The sequence below is a fragment of the Oncorhynchus tshawytscha genome, linkage group LG22 (assembly GCF_018296145.1).
Source record: "Oncorhynchus tshawytscha isolate Ot180627B linkage group LG22, Otsh_v2.0, whole genome shotgun sequence".
Taxonomy (NCBI): Eukaryota; Metazoa; Chordata; class Actinopteri; order Salmoniformes; family Salmonidae; genus Oncorhynchus; species Oncorhynchus tshawytscha.
The window spans coordinates 21,583,572-21,604,026 of record NC_056450.1 but is presented as its reverse complement, the minus strand read 5'-3'; the positions used below and the strand labels follow the sequence as shown (position 1 = coordinate 21,604,026).

Here is a 20,455-nt window from a genome sequence, read left to right as displayed (position 1 = left end):
GGAGATGTTTTGAAACAATTACTGCTTCGTGTACAAGCCAGTGAATTATAAGCGTTACAGCTGGATGAGACGACGGACGTGGCCGGCCGGGCACAGCTCCTGGTATATGTCCGTTTATGTTTATGGGGCGTCAATTAACCCTGTATAGTCTAAAGATTCTGTATACTCTCCTTGTCCTAAGGGTCAAAAATGACCTTTCACTAAACCCCTCAAATAAAGCGGATTAATTGAATGTTAAACCCCAAATCTAATTTGTATGACGAAACAACCTGTCATTCATCAAACTTTGAATAGCTGGGTTTAATCAGTGGACACTAATTTATTACATCACACCTGTCATTGTTTTCTTTAAAGTAGAGGATTATTATTATTGCTAAAGGTACTGCATAGGTGTAAACATTTTTTTGCAAGAGAGAGCACTTGTATAGCCTAAGAAAGTAGCAGTCGTTTTGAAAGCATTTTATTGAAGGGAAACAACAGTCTTGAACTTTGTTGCCAACATTGTGATATATACTGTACAATGAGGAATTCAACTACAAAATACTAGTCTTCCATTATTTTAACCATTGCCCCCACCCACAAGCTGTATAAAAGAGAATAAGATACAAAACAAAAACGTGAAGAACATAAATCAATCAACTCTAATTAGCACATGTAGGACAGTATGTAAATGTGCGTGCATGGACTTTGCAGATGTATTTCTGCAGCACATAGTATTTGTTTTACAGTCCTTTGGGGGGCAGAATTGGCATCTCCTTGCCTGCCCCAGCTGCAGCCTCAGGTGGACCAGCGCAAGATTCAACACCTTGAACAGCTTTCACAAGCGCTGCAGAGTCTGCTGTGCGAGGGAGGCGCTCCCTTCTTTGAATGTGTGGGGTTACCAGTGCCGTGCCCAGCTGCTTCAGGAACACCCTCTTGTTCCTCTTATCAGGCATCCAGGTAGGGTTGGTCTTGTTCCATATCACAAAGGCATTGTATGAGGACACATCAATGATGTTATTGAAGATGACCAGGGGCCAGCGGGCAGTCATCCTCCTGCAGCTGTAAGTTCCAATCACCTTGTCCAGGTTGTCCACACCTCCTTTGTTGTGGTTGTAGTCCAGGATGATGGCTGGCTTCCTGTACTCACGATCACTGATCTCAGCCATTTCTGCAGTGTGCTAAGGAAGACCACATTCTTGTTCCTCTTTGGGAGGTAAGAAACTAGATTGGTGGGGGTGAAGGCAAACTTTGATGAGAAGGTCTCTCCCCCTTGTTGCGAGGAGTGAAGGGGGAGCTCAGGCTTGTTCTTTCTAACTGTGCCAACCGTGGTGATCTTTATCTTAAGGAGCTGCTGGCTGAGTTCATAAGAGGTGAAGAAATTGTCACAAGTGACATTGTGCCCCCTCAGTCCATCTGTCACATCAAGCACAACCTGCATCCCCTGGTTCTTCTCTGGGCCTCCACTGGTCGGCTTCCCTGTGTAGAAATGCATCTTCCAAGTGTACCTGGATTGCGCGTCACAGGCCACCCATATCTTGATGCCATTCTTTGCTGGCTTGCTGGGCATATACCGCTGGAAAGGACAGTGACCTTTTGACAAAAGAGATTACTATCAGTAATTTGTATCAGTGTCACAGAAAACAATCACATAAATCAATAATATTACAGCAATACATAATACAATGAACAATGACAATCACTTACACTACAGATATAAAAATGTACCTCTGAAGGGAACCAGTTGCTCATCCACTGTTACTTCAGGCCCAGGGTTGTAGAGGTATGGCAGACACTCCACCCACTTCTCCCAGATCTCTCTTATGGCCGCCAGTTTATCTCACGTCTTGTAGGTCTTGTCTCACAGTTATCAAATCATAGCATTCTTGAGAAAGTGTGAAAGACTTTCAGTGGAATCGTGGCACAGAAAATCGCCCTTCCACTCGGCATCCCAGAGACTACATGTAGCCTTGCCTTGGGACCTATACAAACCCGCTAAGATTAGCAGCCCTATGTAGGCATGCAGGTCAATCTCATCCATCCTTTTCCAGTTGTCTCTATATTTACAGAAACCCTCCATATCTGTAATCTCCAGGATGATTTTTTTGATGGCTAGTGTGATGAACATGTAGAATGTTGAGGCGATGTCCTGGGCATGGGCAACTGCATGTCTTGTGGGCCCTGGGGTCATCTTTATGACATTTTGTGCTGCCATCCTGCCCTGGTTGTCATATGGTGACAAGGAAATTTTGTTTTATTTTGTCTGTGAACTTGGGTCATGTGTGGGGTCATGGAGGGGAGGTGCTGCACATGCACAAGAAAGTTTTAGTTTTGTCTGAGTTCAATCAGTAGCACACATAATCTAAATTTCTCATTGTGCGTGTGTGTTTTTGTGGTGTGTAAATTATTTTATAACTGCCGGGTCAAAAATGACCCTAAGACAATCTTTGTACTAGAGGTCGACCGATTATGATTTTTCAATGCCGATACCAATACCAATTATTGGAGGATCAAAAAAGCCGGTACCGATTAATCGACCGATTTTTTAAAAAAAACTATATTTATTTGTAATAATGACAATTACAACAATACTGAATGAACACTTATTTTAACTTAATATAATACATCAATAAAATCAATTTAGCCTCAAGTAAATAATGAAACATGTTCAATTTGGTTTAAATAATGTAAAAACAAAGTGTTGGAGAAGAAAGTAAAAGTGCAATATGTTCCATGTAAAATATGTGCCATGTAAGAAAGCTAACGTTTCAGTTCCTTGCTCAGAACATGAGAACATGTGAAAGCTGGTGGACCCTTTTAACATGAGTCTTCAATATTCCCAGGTAAGAAGTTTTAGGTTGTAGTTATTATAGGAATTATAGGACTATTTCCCTCTATACCATTTGTATTTCATTAACCTTTGACTATTGGATGTTCTTATCGGCACTTTAGTATTGCCAGTGTAACAGTATAGCTTCCGTCCCTCTCCTCGCTCCTCCCTGGGCTCGAACCAGCAACACAACAACAGCCACCATCGAAGCAGCGTTACCCATGCAGAGCAAGGGGAACAACCACAGGCTCAGAGAGAGTGACGTGTGAAACCTGTTAGCGCGCGCTAACTAGCCAGCCATTTCACTTCGGTTACACCAGCCTCATTTCGGGAGTTGATAGGCTTGAAGTCATAAACAGCGCAATGCTTGACGCACAACGCAGAGCTGCTGGCAAAACGCACGAAAGGGCTGTTTGAATGAATGTTTACGTGCCTGCTTCTGCCTACCACCGCTCAGTCAGATACTTGTATGCTCAGTGAGATTATATGCAACGCAGGACACGCTAGATAATATATAGTAATATCATCAACCATGTGTAGTTAACTAGTGATTATGATTGATTGTTTTTTATAAGATAAGTTTAATGCTAGCTAGCAATTTACATTGGTTTACTGCATTCGCGTAACGTGCAGTTAGTCTCCTTGTGGAGTGCAACGAGAGAGGCAGGTCGTTATTGCGTTGGACTAGTTAACTGTAAGGTTGCAAGATTGAATCAGTTAACAGTTAACCCACCGTTCCTAGGCCGTCATTGAAAATAAGAACGTGTTCTTAACTGACTTGCCTAGTTAAATAAAGGTATAAAAACAAAATAAAAAAACAACAACAAAAAATTGACAAATCGGTGCCCAAAAATACCGATTTCCGATTGTTATGAAAACTTAAAATCAGACCTAATTAATCAGCCATTCCGATTAATCGGTGGACCTCTACTTTGTACCCTGGTGGTGCACAGTTTTCATGGAAATATGAACAAAGGCAATGTTTCACTTTTTCTAATGTTGGGGTCACTCTAGGAAAAGTAATCAAATATTAAGTTGAAAAATATCATTTAGTTTTTTTTTCTGCTGTTAAACTTAGTGGCGGATCATTTTTTTTACCCTTAAGACAACACATGGGTTAAGGAAGACTTAACAGGATAACCTGAGAGGAAATGTTTAAAGTACAGGACAGCTTTGTGACATCAAATGGACTTTGGTGGTCAAGATCTGTTGGTATCTGCACTGATGGCACAAAAGCCATGAGAGGGAGACATAGTGGAGTGGTAACGCGCGTGAAAGCAGTTGCTCCCGACGCCACTTGGGTACACTGCAGCATCCACTGAGAGGCTCTTGCTGCCAAGGGAATGCCTGACAGCTTGAAAGACGTTTTGGACACTACAGTGAAAATGGTTAACTTTGTTAAAGCAAGGCCCCTGAACTCTCGTGTATTTTTTGCATTATGCAATGATATGGGCAGCGACCATGTAACGCTTTTACAACGTACAGAAGTGCACTGGATGTCTTGTTCCCAGGCAGACTAAATAACTTTTTTGCTCGCTTTGAGGACAATACAGTGCCACTGACACGGCCCGCAACCAAAACATGTGGACTCTCCTTCACTGCAGCCGACGTGAGGAAAACATTTAAACGTGTCAACCCTCGCAAGGCTGCAGGCCCAGACGGCATCCCCAGCCGCGCCCTCAGAGCATGCGCAGACCAGCTGGCAGGTGTGTTTACGGACATATTCAATCAATCCCTATCCCAGTCTGTTCCCACATGCTTCAAGAGGGCCACCATTGTTCCTGTTCCCAAGAAAGCTAAGGTAACTGAGCTAAACGACTACCGCCCCGTAGCACTCACTTCCGTCATCATGAAGTGCTTTGAGAGACTAGTCAAGGACCATATCACCTCCACCCTACCTGACACCCTAGACCCACTCCAATTTGCTTTACCGCCCAAATAGGTCCACAGACGATGCAATCTCAACCACACTGCACACTGCCCTAACCCATCTGGACAAGAGGAATACCTATGTGAGAATGCTGTTCATCGACTACAGCTCGGCATAACACCATAGGGCCCTCCAAGCTCATCATCAAGCTCGAGACCCTGGGTCTCGACCCCGCCCTGTGAAACTGGGTACTGGACTTCCTGACGGGCCGCCCCCAGGTGGTGAGGGTAGGCAACAACATCTCCACCCCGCTGATCCTCAACACTGGGGCCCCACAAGGGTGCATTCTGAGCCCTCTCCTGTACTCCCTGTTCACCCACGACCGCGTGACCACGCACGCCTCCAACTCAATCATCAAGTTTGCGGACGACACAACAGGCTTGATTACCAACAACGACGAGACGGCCTACAGGGAGGAGGTGAGGGCCCTCGGAGTGTGGTGTCAGGAAAATAACCTCACACTCAACGTCAACAAAACTAAGGAGATGATTGTGGACTTCAGGAAACAGCAGAGGGAACACCCCCCTATCCACATCGATGGAACAGTAGTGGAGAGGGTAGTAAGTTTTAAGTTCCTCGGCGTACACATCACAGACAAACTGAATTGGTCCACCCACACAGACAGCATCGTGAAGAAGGCGCAGCAGCGCCTCTTCAACCTCAGGAGGCTGAAGAAATTCGGCTTGTCACCAAAAGCACTCACAAACCTCTACAGATGCACAATCGAGAGCATTCTGTCGGGCTGTATCACCGCCTGGTACGGCAACTGCTCCGACCACAACCGTAAGGCTCTCCAGAGGGTAGTGAGGTCTGCACAACGCATCACCGGGGGCAAACTACCTGCCCTCCAGGACACCTACACCACCCGATGTCACAGGAAGGCCGTAAAGATCATCAAGGACAACAACCACCCGAGCCACTACCTGTTCACCCCGCTATCATCCAGAAGGCGAGGTCAGTACAGGTGCATCAAAGCTGGGACCGAGAGACTGAAAAACAGCTTCTATCTCAAGGCCATCAGACTGTTAAACAGCCACCACTAACATTGAGTGGCTGCTGCCAACACACTGACTCAACTCCAGCCACTTTAATAATGGGAATTGATGGGAAATGATGTAAAATATATTACTAGCCACTTTAAACAATGCTACCTAATATAATGTTTACATACCCTACATTATTCATCTCATATGTATACGTATATACTGTACTCTATGTCATCTACTGCATCTTTATGTAATACATATATCACTAGCCACTTTAACTATGCCACTTTGTTTACATACTCATCTCATATGTATATACTGTACTCAATACCATCTACTGTATCTTGCCTATGCCGCTCTGTACCATCACTCATTCATATATCCTTATGTACATATTCTTTATCCCCTTACACTGTGTATAAGACAGTAGTTTTGGAATTGTTAGTTAGATTACTTGTTGGTTATTACTGCATTGTCGGAACTAGAAGCACAAGCATTTCGCTACACTCGCATTAACATCTGCTAACCATGTGTATGTGACAAATAAAATTTGATTTGATTTGATTGGATTTTTATCAAGGGGCAAAGTATTGACACGTTTTTAAAGAATTGAGAGACGAGCTTAAAGTTTTCTTTACTGACCATAATTTTCACTTGTCTGACCGCTTGCATGATGACGAGTTTCTCACACGACTGGCCTATCAGGGTGATGTTTTTACTTGCCTGAATGATCTGAATCTTGGATTACAGGGACTCTCTGCAACTATATTCACTGTACGGGACAAAATTGAGGCTATGATTAAGAAGTTGGAGCTCTTTTCTGTCTGTATTAACAAGGACAACATACAGGTCTTTTCATCGTTGCATGATTTTTTGTGTGCAAATTAACTTAGCTCACGGACAATGTCAATGTGATATAGCGAAGCACCTGAGTGAGCTGGGTGCTCAATTACCCAGGTACTTTCCCAAAATGGACAACACAAACAACTGGATTCGTTATCCCTTTCATGCCCTGCCTCCAGTCCACTTACTGATATCTGAACAAGAGAGCCTCATCGAAATTGCAACAAGCGGTTCTGTGAAAACTGAATTGAAAAATTTCTGGATAGGGCTGAGATCAGAGTTTCCTGCCTTGGAAAGTCGCGCTGTTAAGACCCTGATGCCCTTTGCAACCACGTACCTATGTGAGAGTGGATTCTCGGCCCTCACAAGCATGAAAACTAAATACAGGCACAGACTGTGTGTGGAAAATGATTTATGTGCATCCTTTCAAGCACACCCACAATTTTTGATGAACAAATAAGGTTTTATATGTAAGATGCCTAAATAAAAAGCAAAATTATTGATTATTATTATATTATTATTTGTGCCCTGGTCCAATAAGATCTCTCAATTCGAGCCGGGTTGTGACAAAAACTCACACTCATTCTTATGTTTAATAAATGTATAGTGTGTGTGTGTGGGGCAGGCTTACCATGATGGCAAAAAAAAACATTTGACAGTGTGCTGACCCTGGTGCTAGAAGGGGGTACGCAGCTGGAGGTTGAATGTTTGAAGGGGTACGGGACTATAAAAAGTTTGGGTAGACTAACCATCTTGGGGACCAGAGGTTGAGACTGGTTGGATGGAGGCCAAACTGTGTCATTTCAGTAATCAGCTCATTGGGAATAGTTTAATTGGGGAACAGTATCTGATATTTTAGTGAGACTATTAACACGCCAATAAATATGCAACTTAGGAGTCTGGTCCAAGCCTGGAAAGGATTGGTTGCAACTTGATTAGCCAAGACCCAGACATTTGGATCACTGCCTTCTATGCCCAAATAAAAAAAGAATTGTGTGCACATGCTCTCCTTCATCAGAGGAACTGCGTATGTCCTCTTGACGTCTGTCTGGCCTGACATGCATACCTTCATTATCTGCTACTGTTTCGCAACCCTCAGCGCCCTTGCCCCTCGCTTGCCTATTTCTGGACCATGAGGCTGTCACTGGAAGAGATAACAGAGCAAACCAGCTCACTGCGGCATTCTGCTCTCTGGACAGGACCAACCCCTACTCTCTGACTCTCACCAATACTGGTCTTTCTTGATCTGAGATTCTTCCTACTCTGCCTTCTACAGCTTTCATTGATCTAAGAGGTAGGTACAATTTTAAGAGCTCTGAGAGGAGGCCTGAAGAGTGCCAACCTTTATATTTTTGGAGGGAGCTGTAACCAACTGTACTGACTTATAATCTGTAACCAGCCTTTTCATTTCTTGAGGATAACTCTGCCTATGTCTTCTAGTCTAGAGGCTTGTGTTTTGCGGAGGCCTATTGAGGACCACTGTTCATCATGGGTTCCGTGCGGTGTACGCCACCTGTCCCACTCCCCACAAACCTACCTGTCCTAGAGGCCAAAGTAGATGACTTGAGTCACAAGTTAGATGAGCTCCTCTCCAGACAAATAGGTTCCTGTTCCATCTGCTCCACCTGCAGTCTGCACAGCGGCCAGCCAGAGGCAACAGAAAGGCAGCTTGTGGCCCAGTCCAGGCTGCTAGAGAACTTTGAGAGGAAGATCGGTGAGATGCAGAGGACCTTAGAGGCCCTGGCCAAAGGTAACGTTCAGTCGATCTGAAATGACACATGGAAGTATTGTATTGTTATTGACAAGCTAAGTTTGACTGAGCTCACTACAGGATTGACCCATGGTTTAGTATTTCAATGTCTCAACCAATACCGTGTATCTGCATTAAAGTTTCAAACTGCATTTCAAAGGAGATTGATAACTGTGAAGTGGACATGAATTACAATGATTTTGCTCACACAATGTTGATGTTACAACAACATCCATGCTACTGTGAAGATGCCAGAGGCTTGTAGGAATTGTGTCCAATTTCCTTTGAGGATAATTCCATTTTGTCTTGTAAATGAGGTCTGGCGCAAAGTAACCCCCACACCTGCCAGGAAGCTGCCCCAGCCCCACCCATTGAGCCATCACCTAGAACAGTATATCTGCCAGCCAAGACCTCACTAGTCACTTCTAAGGTACTTTGAGTCTGTTTCCTTATTGTGTGAATGGTTGTGTATACACTGCATTGTCTTTTTCCATGTTGATACATGTCAACAAGGGAAACATGTATATCTAAATGACAAAACATAAAGCAACTGTTTTAGTCTGTCCGGTGCTATGTTCTCTCATGGTCAGGATGAGATCCCGGATCAGTTGGAGACAAACAGACAGCAGGATAAGACACAACACACTCCTACCACCCCAGCAAAGAAAGGTAACTATTCATACTCAATGAGCTCCAGACCAAATGTAGGTGACCATAATCCAGGGTGGATTCAATTGGTGTGTTATTTGATAGAGACGGATGCAAAGAAAACATTGACACGGCTGGCAGTAGCAGTTTTCCCATCAATGGCGCACACTCAAAAGATTTTGACTCAGACAAGGACCACAGTGACGAAGAACCAAGCGTTGACATCCATCGAGGAATCACTTAGGACAGCATCTCTGCCAGTCAGTGATTCATTAAGCACGGAAAAGGTACTCTTATAATATGTTTCTTCATTGTGTCAATGGTTTTGTGTATACATTGCTTGGATATGTGTCTACTTCATATCTCTAATTGGCAAAACATAAAACAAGCCTTTTAGTTGATGATTGGTCAGTGGCACACCTTGTGATATGCTCAAGCTGCCTCTGTTTCTCTCATGCTCAGGCTGAGACCCTGAATCAGTTTGAGACGAACAGACACCAGGAAACAAAGCAACAGACTCCTATCGCTTCTGCAAAGAAAGGTAACTCACTTCCATTTTAGTGGTATGACTATAGTCATGTCATACTCTGTGAGCTCAAGACCTACATTTGGCTAGATTGAGCTGACCAACATTCATGGATTCGATGGGTGTTTATGAGTTATATGATAGATAGGAACACATAAAGCATTGCCATATGAATGGATAGACATACAGTTGAAGTCGGAAGTTTACATACACCTTAGCCAAATACAATTAAACGTTTTTCACAATTCCTGACATTTAATCCTAGTAGAAATACCCTGTTTTAGGTCAGTTAGGATCACCACTTTATTGTAAGAATGTGAAATGTCAGAATAATAGTAGAGAGAATTATTTATTTCAGCTTTTCTTTCATCACATTCCCAGTGGGTCAGAAGTTTACATACACTCAATTAGTATTTGGTAGCATTTCTATTAAATTGTTTAACTTGGGTCAAACATTTCGGGTAGACTTCCACAAGCTTCCCACAATAAGTTGGGTGAATTTTGGCCCATTCCTCCTGACAGAGCTGGTGTAACGGAGTCAGGTTTGTAGGCCTCCTTGCTCACACACGCTTTTTCAGTTCTACCCACGAATTTTCTATGGAATTGAGGTTAGGGCTTTGTGATGGCCACTCCAATACCTTGACTTTGTTGTCCTTAAGCCATTTTGCCACAACTTTGGAAGTATGCTTGGGGTCATTGTCTATTTGGAAGATCCATTTGCGACCAAGCTTTAACTTCCTGACAGATGTCTTGAGATATTGCTTCAATATACAGTATCCACATAATTTTCCTACCTCATGATGTAATCTATTTTGTGAAGTGCCCCAGTCCCTCCTGCAGCAAAGCACCCCCACAACATGATGCTGCCACCCCCGTGCTTCATGGTCGAGAGGGTGTTCTTCAGCTTGCAAGCCTCCCGCTTTTTCCTCCAAACATAACGACGGTCATTATGGCCAAACAGTTCTATTTTTGTTTCATCAGACCAGAAAACATTTCTCCAAAAAGTATGATCTTTGTCCCCATGTGCAGTTGCAAACAGTAGTCTGGCTTTTTTTATGGTGGTTTTGGAGCAGTGGCTTCTTCCTTGCTGAGCAGCCTTTCAGGTTATGTCAATATAGGACTCATTTTACTGTGGATATAGATACTTTTGTACCCGTTTCCTTCAGCATTTTCACAAGGTCATTTGCTGTTGTTCTGGGATTGATTTTCACTTTTCGCACCAAGGTACGTTCATCTCGAGGAGACAGAGCGCATCTCCTTCCTGAGTGGTATGATGGCTGCGTGGTCCCATGGTGTTTATACTTGCGTAATTTTGTTTGTACAGATGAACGTGGTACCTTCAGGCGTTTGGAAATTGCTCCCAAGGATGAACCAGACTTGTGGAGGTCTACAATTTGTTTTCTGAGTTCTTGGCTGACTTCTTTTGATTTTCCAATGATGTCAAGCAAAGAGGCACTGAGTTTGAAGGTAGGCCTTGAAATACATCCACAGGTACACCTCCAATTGACTCAAATGATGTAAATTAGTCTATCAGAAATTTCTAAAGCCATGACATCATTTTCTGGAATTGTCCAAGCTGTTTAAAGGCACAGTCAACTTAGTGTATGTAAACTTCTGACCCACTGGAATTGTGATACAGTGAATTATAAGTGAAATAATCTGTCTGTAAACAATTGTTGGAAAAATTACTTGTGTCATGCACAAAGTAGATGTCCTAACCGACTTGCCAAAACTATAGTTTGTTAACAAAAAAACGTGGAGTGGTTGAAAAACGAGTTTTAATGGCTCCAACCTAAGAGTGTGTAAACTTCCGACTATAACTGTATATTAATTAAGGGGTGTCTGCTGGTATGGGAGCAGAGCAAAGAGACTGTGTTGGAGAGCAGTGGATTGGAGGGAACCAGCAGGGGGTCAGAGGTCAACCAATGGCAGCAGATTCCCACAGACAGAGTGAAACTAAAAGGGGTTGGATGAGAGAGGTTCCAGCTGTAGCGGTTGTCCCATCAATGGCGAACACTCCAAGGACTGAGATGAGGAACACAGTGGCGGAGAACCAAGCAGCTGCTCCATCAAGTCCCGCCCCCGCACCAAAAAAGCAGTCTGGGTCGGTTGTCCTTATGCCAACTGTGGAAAGCTCCTCCCTCAGACAAGTGCACAGCTGTCCAGAGTCCTTGCAGAGGTAAAGGCGCTTACTCATCACCTAACATACATACTAATAAAAATGATAAATGATTGGATATCGGATCTATATGTGAAAAACACATCCACCACCAATTTCAATCACATTGCTTTCCACCATGCAAATTATAAATGCTACTCTGCTCTGATTGTGCTGGCCTTCTTTCTGGTCCAGGCTCCAGAGTTCAAGGCCCAAGCCCCAGTCTGTCTGCCCTGCCCGTAGACCTGCTGTTGGGAAGACCTGCAGTGTTTTGGGAGGGGCTAGTCCAGTTGCAGCCAGTGGAATACAGATCATAGTAGTCCCTACTACAGCAGAAAGGACCTGGCCCAAGTCCCCTACCAAAACTTTCCATAAGGTCATAGGTGATTGTTGACTTCCGTGCACAAAAGGCCTTAGAGTGTTTGATAATTTTGGGATTAGTATGCTATTATACAAAGACATGTACTGACATTGTGCTAATGAGTGTTGCCCTCCCAATCTCTCTCTCTCGATCTATCTCTCAGATGATGTTCCCCCGCAGCCAGCTCCTTTCCTTCACCGCTGTGTGTCTTTGCGATCCAACCCCCCATCTGACACCTTCATCATCCACACCAGAGAGGTGCTGGGGAGGTAAACTGACATCTGTAGCCTACTGGTCTGGAATAGTGGTAGAACTAGTAATCTCCCAGATGTTATCTACTAGCTATTGGGTTTGTGTGTTAATGAGTTAAGAAAAACATATTTTTCCCTCAGCGGACGCTTTGGCAAGGTGCACAAATGCACTGAAAAATCCTCTGGACTAAAGCTTGCAGCTAAGATAATCAACACACGAACTGCTAAAGAAAAGGTGAGTGAGTGAGTGAGTGAGGTACATATTTGTATGTTCACATACACATTTGCCTGTGTTGTTCTCTCAGGAAAGGGCAAATAACGAGGTGCAGGCAATGAACCAGCTGAGTCATCCCAACATCCTCCAGCTCTACGAGGCCTTTGAGGCCAAGCACCAGCTGGTGTTAATTCTGGAATAGTAAGTGGCTCATATTCCACTCTGCTATTCAGTGTCATTGGTTAGCAAGATCTCCATTACACTGTAGTGCTTCTAAACATTCTACAAATCATTTAACAGGGATCAATACATTAACAATTAATTAATATACTTGAATGATCTCCTGAGGAGGGATTTGGTTTGCTGGCAGCAGACACTAAAGTACAAAGTACAGACACTCTGAGACATAGATACGGAACACGGAATCACCACAAATAGGGATACATTATTAAAACAAAGACAAAGTGCATTACATACAGTATTCCTCAATCAAAAGTACACAATGGAAAGGGGAGAAAGGAGCAGTGGAGTTGGTCAACCTGATGTCTGTGTGTGGCAGTGTTGAGGGCGGGGAGCTGTTTGACAGGATTGTGGATGAGAGCGCACCACTGACCGAGGTGGACGCCATGGTGTTTGTCAAGCAGATCTGTGAAGGGGTCAGCTACATGCATCAGATGTACGTCCTCCACCTCGACCTGAAAGTGAGTATGGTGGACTGGATGTGCATTCCAGATTTCAAGGCTCACCATCGTCACAAATGCCAGGCACATTTTAATTACCACTTGAAGCACATCGTGGTCAGTCTCACTGTAACTTAAAGGCATCCATATGTGTGTTGTTGTAAGAAAAGTAATCAATGGTTAATTTATCCAAATGAATTTGCACCCTCCGATGTTCACAGCCGGAGAATATCCTTTGTGTGAATCGAACTGGCCATCAGGTGAAGATTATCGACTTTGGGCTGGCAAGAAGGTAATGCCTCTCTTCAGCTGTGGGTGTGATTTTGGGGGATTTATTGTGAGCATTGGTAGCAGCTTTCTCAAAACGAACCTTGAAAAATAATTTTCTTTCTTCCTCGGAATCAGATACAGGCCGCGGGAGAAGCTCAGAGTCAATTTTGGAACCCCTGAATTTCTGGCCCCAGAGGTGGTCAACTTTGATTTTGTGTCCTTTCCCACAGACATGTGGACCTTAGGGGTTGTCACTTATATGCTGTGAGTCTAAAATATAAGCCTCATATTCCCTAACATCTAAGTTAAACCGTAAGTTGTATGGGGCAAATTTACTTCCACGTAAGTAACATTATTACTTAGTGTCCCATTGACATCAATGCATGACTAAGTAAAAATGTGACTTAAGTGGGAGTTAGGATTCACCCCCCCCATGTCCCTACCATGCATGCTCTTTCATTGTGACCTGTTTCCCTGTGTATGTGCATGCGGCACTTCCTTCCTCTCATCCTCCGCAGTCTAAGTGGCCTTTCACCCTTCCTGGGTGATGATGAGAGCCAGACCCTCAACAACGTCCTCTCTGCCAACTGTTCTTTTGAGGATGAGGCCTTTGAGCACATCTCAGCAGAGGCCAAGGACTTTATCTCCCACCTTCTGGTCAAGGAGAGGGGGTGAGGGCCAAAGCTGAAATAATGATCATAACACTCATGATTGTGATGATTATTACAGTTTATTAGTTATACTTCTACCATGTTCCCTGTTTGGCCAGAGAGCGAATGAGTGCTTTACAGTGTCTAAGACATCCGTGGCTCAACAACATTGCAGAGAAGGCCAAAGGCAGCAATATAGTACTGAAGTCCCAGGTCCTGCTGAAGAAATACCTGGCCAAGAAACTATGGAAGGTCAGTTAAACAGAATTCCTGCACCACACAGTGTGGTTAATTTAGTTGGTTTTGTAGTTGGAAGGCACATTGTTCACATTATGGTAGTTTTATCCTCTTTGCACTGCAATCAGCTGTGTCATGTCAATTGTTTCCGGCCAACCATTGTTGATGAGACGCATCCAACCTTCCTGCCCTGCTCACTTTGTTGTAAATGTGCTTCTGTGCTTGTTGACAGAAAAACTACATTGCGATAGCAGCAGCCAACAGATTCAAGAAGATCAGCAGCGGTGGGGAACTGACCTCTCTGGATACGGAGACGGATACAATACCTATAGCAACGTAACAATGTCACCCATTAATACAGTACCTGCACTGCCCGCCTTACAATGTCACCCCTGTGAAATCTGTACTGACCTACACTGGACAAACTGCATACTTGTAAAGACCTCCCACATAATCAGTCAGAGAAGGTACTCTTGTCATGGTCTGTCTGTGTAAACAAAACTGGACACAGTGTGTGAATAAATAGTGGCTACACAACATAATTTCACTCATAAAATGAACAGCAATTTTGTACTTTAATATTTTTTCTTGTGTGGAAATGTATGGAAGCGGATTCATGCCAAAAGATTTGACACTACATCTATAAAGGAAATAGTGAAATTGTTTTGTAATTTTAAACGTAACCTTTATTTTATTAGGCAAGTCAGTTAAGAACAAATTCTTATTTACAATGACGGCCTACCTCACTCAAACCCGGACGATGCTGGGCCAATTGTGTCCCCATGGGACTCACATTCACGGCCGGATGTGATACAGCCTGGATTCGAACCAGGGTGTGTGTAGTGACGCCTCAAGCACTGAGGTGCAGTGCCTTAGACCGCTGCGCAACTCAATAACGAGAAACCAATCCAATCTAATAGGTACTTTATTGTTTACATTCATACAATAAGAAAATGCTTCAAAGATAATATAAGAGCAGTTCAGCAATTCTTGTTTTGTATCTTCTTCTATAGGGTGATGGAACAAACAGCTAGAGCCTTGTCCTAAGAGCTAACGAGGATGTGATGCCTGCATACTAGTAACGCTTCCAGCTAATTTTACTGCAGGCAACAATGCAATTGAATTAAATGGAATCCTCATTCAATACAATATGATGGGAACTTAACTATTGGGCATAACATCCTTTCGTCAATATGCTAAGCTAACCTCAATACAAATCTATTACTATAGTGTGCGTTCGTTGAACTGACAAAAATAAACTCTACACAAATGTTTTCTCTGCAATTACAAGTTGCTCTTTTCTGAGGTAGTCAAAGGACGCGTTCCAGGCTGACTACATTTCAGACAGTTGCATTGCATCAACCAATGGTTGCATGCTACTTAATTGACTGCGCAGTCAGGCCTCAGATTGCTATATCATATGATGTGGTTAGGTGATATGTTAAAACACCTGAAGGTGTTGTGAGATTTGGCAGGCGTCTGCAATGTAGTCTGTCTAAAACGCTGCCAACAAATATACAATCATCATGGGCATGGAGGAACTGATCTCTACATATCAGGAAAGGATACAATACATAAGTACTGGTAAAAGAGACAACAATGTTCAAGGAGGAGAGATGTTATTCCGTACTGATTGTTCATTTTTACGTAACAGTTACCTCCACGCAAAGAAAGAAACGTGTACTGTAATAGGATAAGGTAGAGGTAGAGAGTTTATGGGTCAATCAATGTCACTGTCTGTTGTATCTAAACAAAACAAGCAATTTGATTAAGAAAATCTACATTTTCACTTTAGATCTAATGGCACAAGTTAGAGCCAAAGTAACTAGGAAAGAGATTAAAATGATATACCCTAACCCCAAAGGACAGAGTTCTGTATTAATCTCTTCATCTAGGAGAGCATGTTGTTGAGGTAAAAGGAACAAAACATTTCATAAGACATCAATTCTATCCTTTCATAATGTCTTAAGTGCTTAAACCCAGTCAATAGAGTAGACACCCAAGAGGCACAACAGTAGCATTTTTTTAAGACATCGGTGCAACATTTCACTGAATAAAGGATACAGTCAATGATATGCAGTAATATGAAACCCATTTCAGTAACACTCTCTAAAGCAGTGTTTGACAAACCTCTCCTCAAGTACCCCCTGCCATTCCACTTACTTGGTATATTCCAGAACAAGCACAGTTGATTGAACTGGTCAACTAATAATCAAGCTCTTGATTACTTGAATCAGGATTGCTAATAACTGTCTGGAACAGACCAAATAATTGGAATGGGGGTCCTGGATAGAGGTTTGGGAAACTGCTTTAAAGGGATTTAAAAATCAAACATCTCTAGTTTTTGTATAAATAAGCAGAACATGATAACACAAGTACACTTTTACGTAAGCTGCTGTTAAATATCTAACATGACCATTGTCATATAAGTGACTAACATTATTGGAAAACAAGATGAGTGGCAGGTGTCATGCAGCACTTATGTCCACATTGTACAGACCTTATGCAGTCTTTTCTGAACAAAGTGCAACCATTTGGCCTATTTCTAACAGGTTTCAATAAACACTTTCTATTCTCCTTCTGCTCAAGTTTCTTATTATCGGATGAGGTAATACTGATGAAGTGGTTCTTTGTGTTCAACATCATCATAACAAAAACTATTGCTACTGAAAGCTTAATTAGCATCATTAAAAAAATACAATTCCCATTTTTTTTCCATAAAAAAAATAAATGCAAGCACATTGGATGCCTATATGTATCACTCGTATATTCAAGACTTTCGAGACACTCGTCCTTTATGGGAGGTTTTATTCAAGAATATTTGGAGTGTTCCTTGGCCTGGTGCTGGGGTCACGTGGGTCACATGGTATCAGGCTGCTCACTGTTGAAAGGTCTGGTAGTAGCGAGGTAGGGAGGTGGAAGTGCTCATTCCAGGATTGCTGAACCCCTGAGGTAGCTGGTTGTTGTTGTGGGCTCCGGGGACCTGGGGTGCGTGAAGTTGTGGGGGCTGCAGGAAGGTGAGTCCTCCTGGGGCCTGATAGGGTAGGGGGCTGGAGGAGGAGGGCGGCACAGTGGAGGTGGAGGTAGACGGGTAGCCCATCACCAGACCTCCCATACTCATATGAGCACTGTAGGGAGGCAGGCTGAACGGCAAGAAGCCCAGAAGAGGACCCAGGTCCATGTTAGCAGCGCACGACAGCTCGGCTGAGGAGAGAGCGGGGCTCCTGGACAGAAGGTGGGGGTCCCCAGCCACTGGGCCACCCTGGGTTTCTGAAAGCACTTCCCTCTGAGGGGAGGCAGAGGAGGAGGTAGAGGAGGAGGCTGTGGTCAGGTGTGGGGGCAGCCCGCTCTGCAGGTCCATTAGGAAGCTCTCCATGTCAGTGCGGGGATATGAGGTAGATCCATGCTGATACCTGGATATGTGGCCATAAGGCTGCTGTTGCTGCTGGGGGAGGTGGTGGTGGGGATGGGGAGAGGGGCCTGGCATGTGGAGGCCCACCCCCATGGCCGTGGACAGGGAGCCCTGCATGAGGGAGTGATGTTGATGGCCCATGCCTGGATTGGAAATGGTCTGCAGGGGGTAACTGCTGTACATGTCAATGGGGAAGGCCTCTACATGCTCCTTGGAGGAGGGTCCCATGCTGCATTGCACCGGACTTGGCTCTTCCTTTACGGGCCCAGGTGTGGTGGGGGCTGGTGTGGGGGTGGTGGTTGTGGGCTCCTGGACGTGGCTCTTCTTCAGGTGGCGCGTCAGATGGTCCCTGCGACCAAATCGCTGGGCGCAGCGCGGGCACAGAAAGTCACGGCGGCCCGTGTGCACCACCGCGTGACGCCGCACATCCTTGCGAGTGTAGAAGCGCCGGTCGCAGCGCTCGCACGAATACTTCCTCTCCCTGACGGTGGCGGTGACCTCCAGTGGCGGAAGCCTGTCGGTGTGGCTCCCTAGCTGCTCCAGCAGGGCAGGCGCCCCCTCTTGGCAATGGAGCTCCCCAGGGATGGTGGCGCTGGAGGCAGGGGCGTGGGCGGCCAGCAGGTGGCGCCGGTAGCCCAACTGAGTGCTGTACTGTTTGCCACACTCCTGGCAGTGGAACACCTGCCTGTTGGCGTCGTGGGCCTGCAAGTGGCTCTTCAGGTGCTCCTTCTGTTGGAACATGCTCTAGCAGAGGGAACGGCGCTGGGTCTTCTGCAGAGGGCGACGGGCCATAAGCATGAGCAGACGGACAAAACACTCATGGGGTATTTTAAGAGAGGACCTTCAAACTTGACACCATTGGCTGCACCGTTAATGGAGAATAGGGTGTTGAATGCTGCTGAATGCTGCTAGTGGAGTGTTTCGTATTCTCTCCAGGTGAGGATCTGTCCGCCTGTCTCCCTTTCCAGTACGAGCTTCTATCAGATGGGGGGGTTCTGCAGCAGCAGCTGCCATAGCAACCCAATAGGGCCTGGGCAAAGAGAGCAGAGTCACTCACTCAGTTGCTAAGGTTCGGACTAGATATGGGTGAGCATCCCTGAGCTTGTGTGAGTTTTATGTTATTGTGTGTGTATGTGTGCGTGTCTCCGCAGGGTAATTCTTGGGTAAGGCCCAAAGTTGTGTGCTTCTTCTCCCTGTCTCATCCAGCCACACGACCCAGAGGACCGGTTGAACGTGAGTGGCAATTTTGCATGACCACAGTCCTATAAAGAAGCACAAGGTTAAGATCAGCCTACAGTTGTTGTGTGATGAAATTACCAGGGTCAAGCTGATGCCGGACACACCCCATGTATAGCACCCATCCAAAGCGATGCACTTTACATTATTTTAACTTTGGCAATACTGTAATATTAAAAATATATATATATATTACTTGGCTTTTAAAGTTGAAGATTTACTATGGTTAGGCTAATTGTGCAAGTGCTGCAGATCAATATTAATCAAGTGAAACCTGGGGTGGCATGATATGAGCCTTGTATTCTATATTAGAAAAGTATCCTTTTTACACCATTTGATGGGGCAACTGTACAAAAGACACTCTGATCTGAACAATGAAAAGCAAGGTATGAGAGTTTCACTTGGAAGAATCTATATACAACGAACATATGGTTCATCATCAACTCGCGCTGATCAGCATGTATATGAAGTCAAAAACACACAAAAACGTATTCACGTAGTAACTTAAAAACACAAAGTAAATTAACTTAACTCAATAAATAGACTCGTGTAATTCATGAGCAATGATTGAAAAATAATGAATGGGGAAACGTAATACGAAAATAAGGACGTGATGATAACATTCAAAAACATTTTTTTTAAACGTTTGTATTCTGAAAATGTGTTGAGCGCTAACAAAACAGTTATGTTTTCCTTAATTACATAAAGTAATGAAAATAAATGTACATGTTGCACTACTATTTGAAAAGTGCTGAAGAAATTCAGCAAGTTCATGTCACCGAATTTGATCCGTATGAGTAACGTTAGATTTTTACTATCAGCCTGGCAGGCGTATATTTGGGACGTTTCCGTTAAAAATGGTCGTAAACGTACCTTTAAAACTTTCACGATTCGGTTCTTGGTCCTTTTCTCTCAGATGTTTTGTAAAACTATTTTTCCAATTTTTTAAAGTTTTATTATTTTCGGGGCCTGGGTTTTTCCTCCGCGGCGCTGGAGTTGCAGAGCGCTTGCATTATGGGAGTGTGACGTCAGACACACCACTTTTTGACAAACTTTTGTAGAGGTTGCCAACTAAATAAGGTTCACCAACACTGCGACCTAGTATGCCATACTTCATATTAAACCTTAAGACATGGGACAATATTTTAAAACTTAGAAAAAGAGAATTCCATAACATCATTGCATATACTCCTTTTTTCTGTAGAAAATTAAAACTGTTAAATTGAAGGTGTTGTGCGCCCAAAAAACAAGAGGATGGCCATATGGGTCCCACATCATGACACTATATAAGAAGAGAGGAGGATGGAGGTAGCGGACTCACTTACGACTGGTATGAGAAGATGCTCATCTCCATCAGATTTTCTGGTCATTATCTGGTTCTGGTCAGGTCTCAGAATGACCAAAAATCCTAATGTAACCTTAATCCATGTTTCAAACAGTTCCTTCATTGAGGAACTATTTGAAACATGGATTTAGGTTGCATTGATTGTGGAG

General features: G+C 43.9%; 2 protein-coding genes across 3 annotated transcripts; one reads left to right on the top strand and one right to left on the bottom strand.

Annotated features, from left to right (window-relative positions):
• The first annotated feature begins 7,682 nt into the window (after positions 1-7,682).
• On the top strand, positions 7,683-15,079 carry mylk2 (myosin light chain kinase 2). 2 transcript variants are annotated; one of them, XM_024384646.2, is made up of 17 exons: positions 7,683-7,862; positions 8,009-8,318; positions 8,636-8,748; positions 8,909-8,987; positions 9,072-9,253; positions 9,429-9,507; positions 11,329-11,671; positions 11,846-12,033; positions 12,175-12,280; positions 12,404-12,497; positions 12,568-12,677; positions 13,036-13,177; positions 13,378-13,448; positions 13,562-13,690; positions 13,945-14,097; positions 14,196-14,328; positions 14,546-15,079. In XM_024384646.2, the coding sequence occupies exons 2-17, from the start codon at positions 8,057-8,059 to the stop codon at positions 14,651-14,653; spliced, it is 2,292 nt and encodes a 763-aa protein (XP_024240414.1). In that variant the 5' UTR covers positions 7,683-7,862; positions 8,009-8,056; the 3' UTR covers positions 14,654-15,079. The 2 variants fall into 2 exon arrangements, with proteins under 2 accessions (XP_024240414.1, XP_024240415.1); XM_024384647.2 differs by having other exon boundaries at positions 7,685-7,862; positions 11,353-11,671.
• A 141-nt stretch (positions 15,080-15,220) lies between these two features.
• On the bottom strand, positions 15,221-19,989 carry LOC112222074 (zinc finger protein PLAGL2). The gene is made up of 2 exons (XM_024384662.2): positions 19,835-19,989; positions 15,221-18,987 (listed from the first exon to the last, which is right to left on the bottom strand). The coding sequence occupies exon 2, from the start codon at positions 18,464-18,466 to the stop codon at positions 17,192-17,194; it is 1,275 nt and encodes a 424-aa protein (XP_024240430.1). The 5' UTR covers positions 18,467-18,987; positions 19,835-19,989; the 3' UTR covers positions 15,221-17,191.
• Between the last annotated feature and the right edge of the window lie 466 nt (positions 19,990-20,455).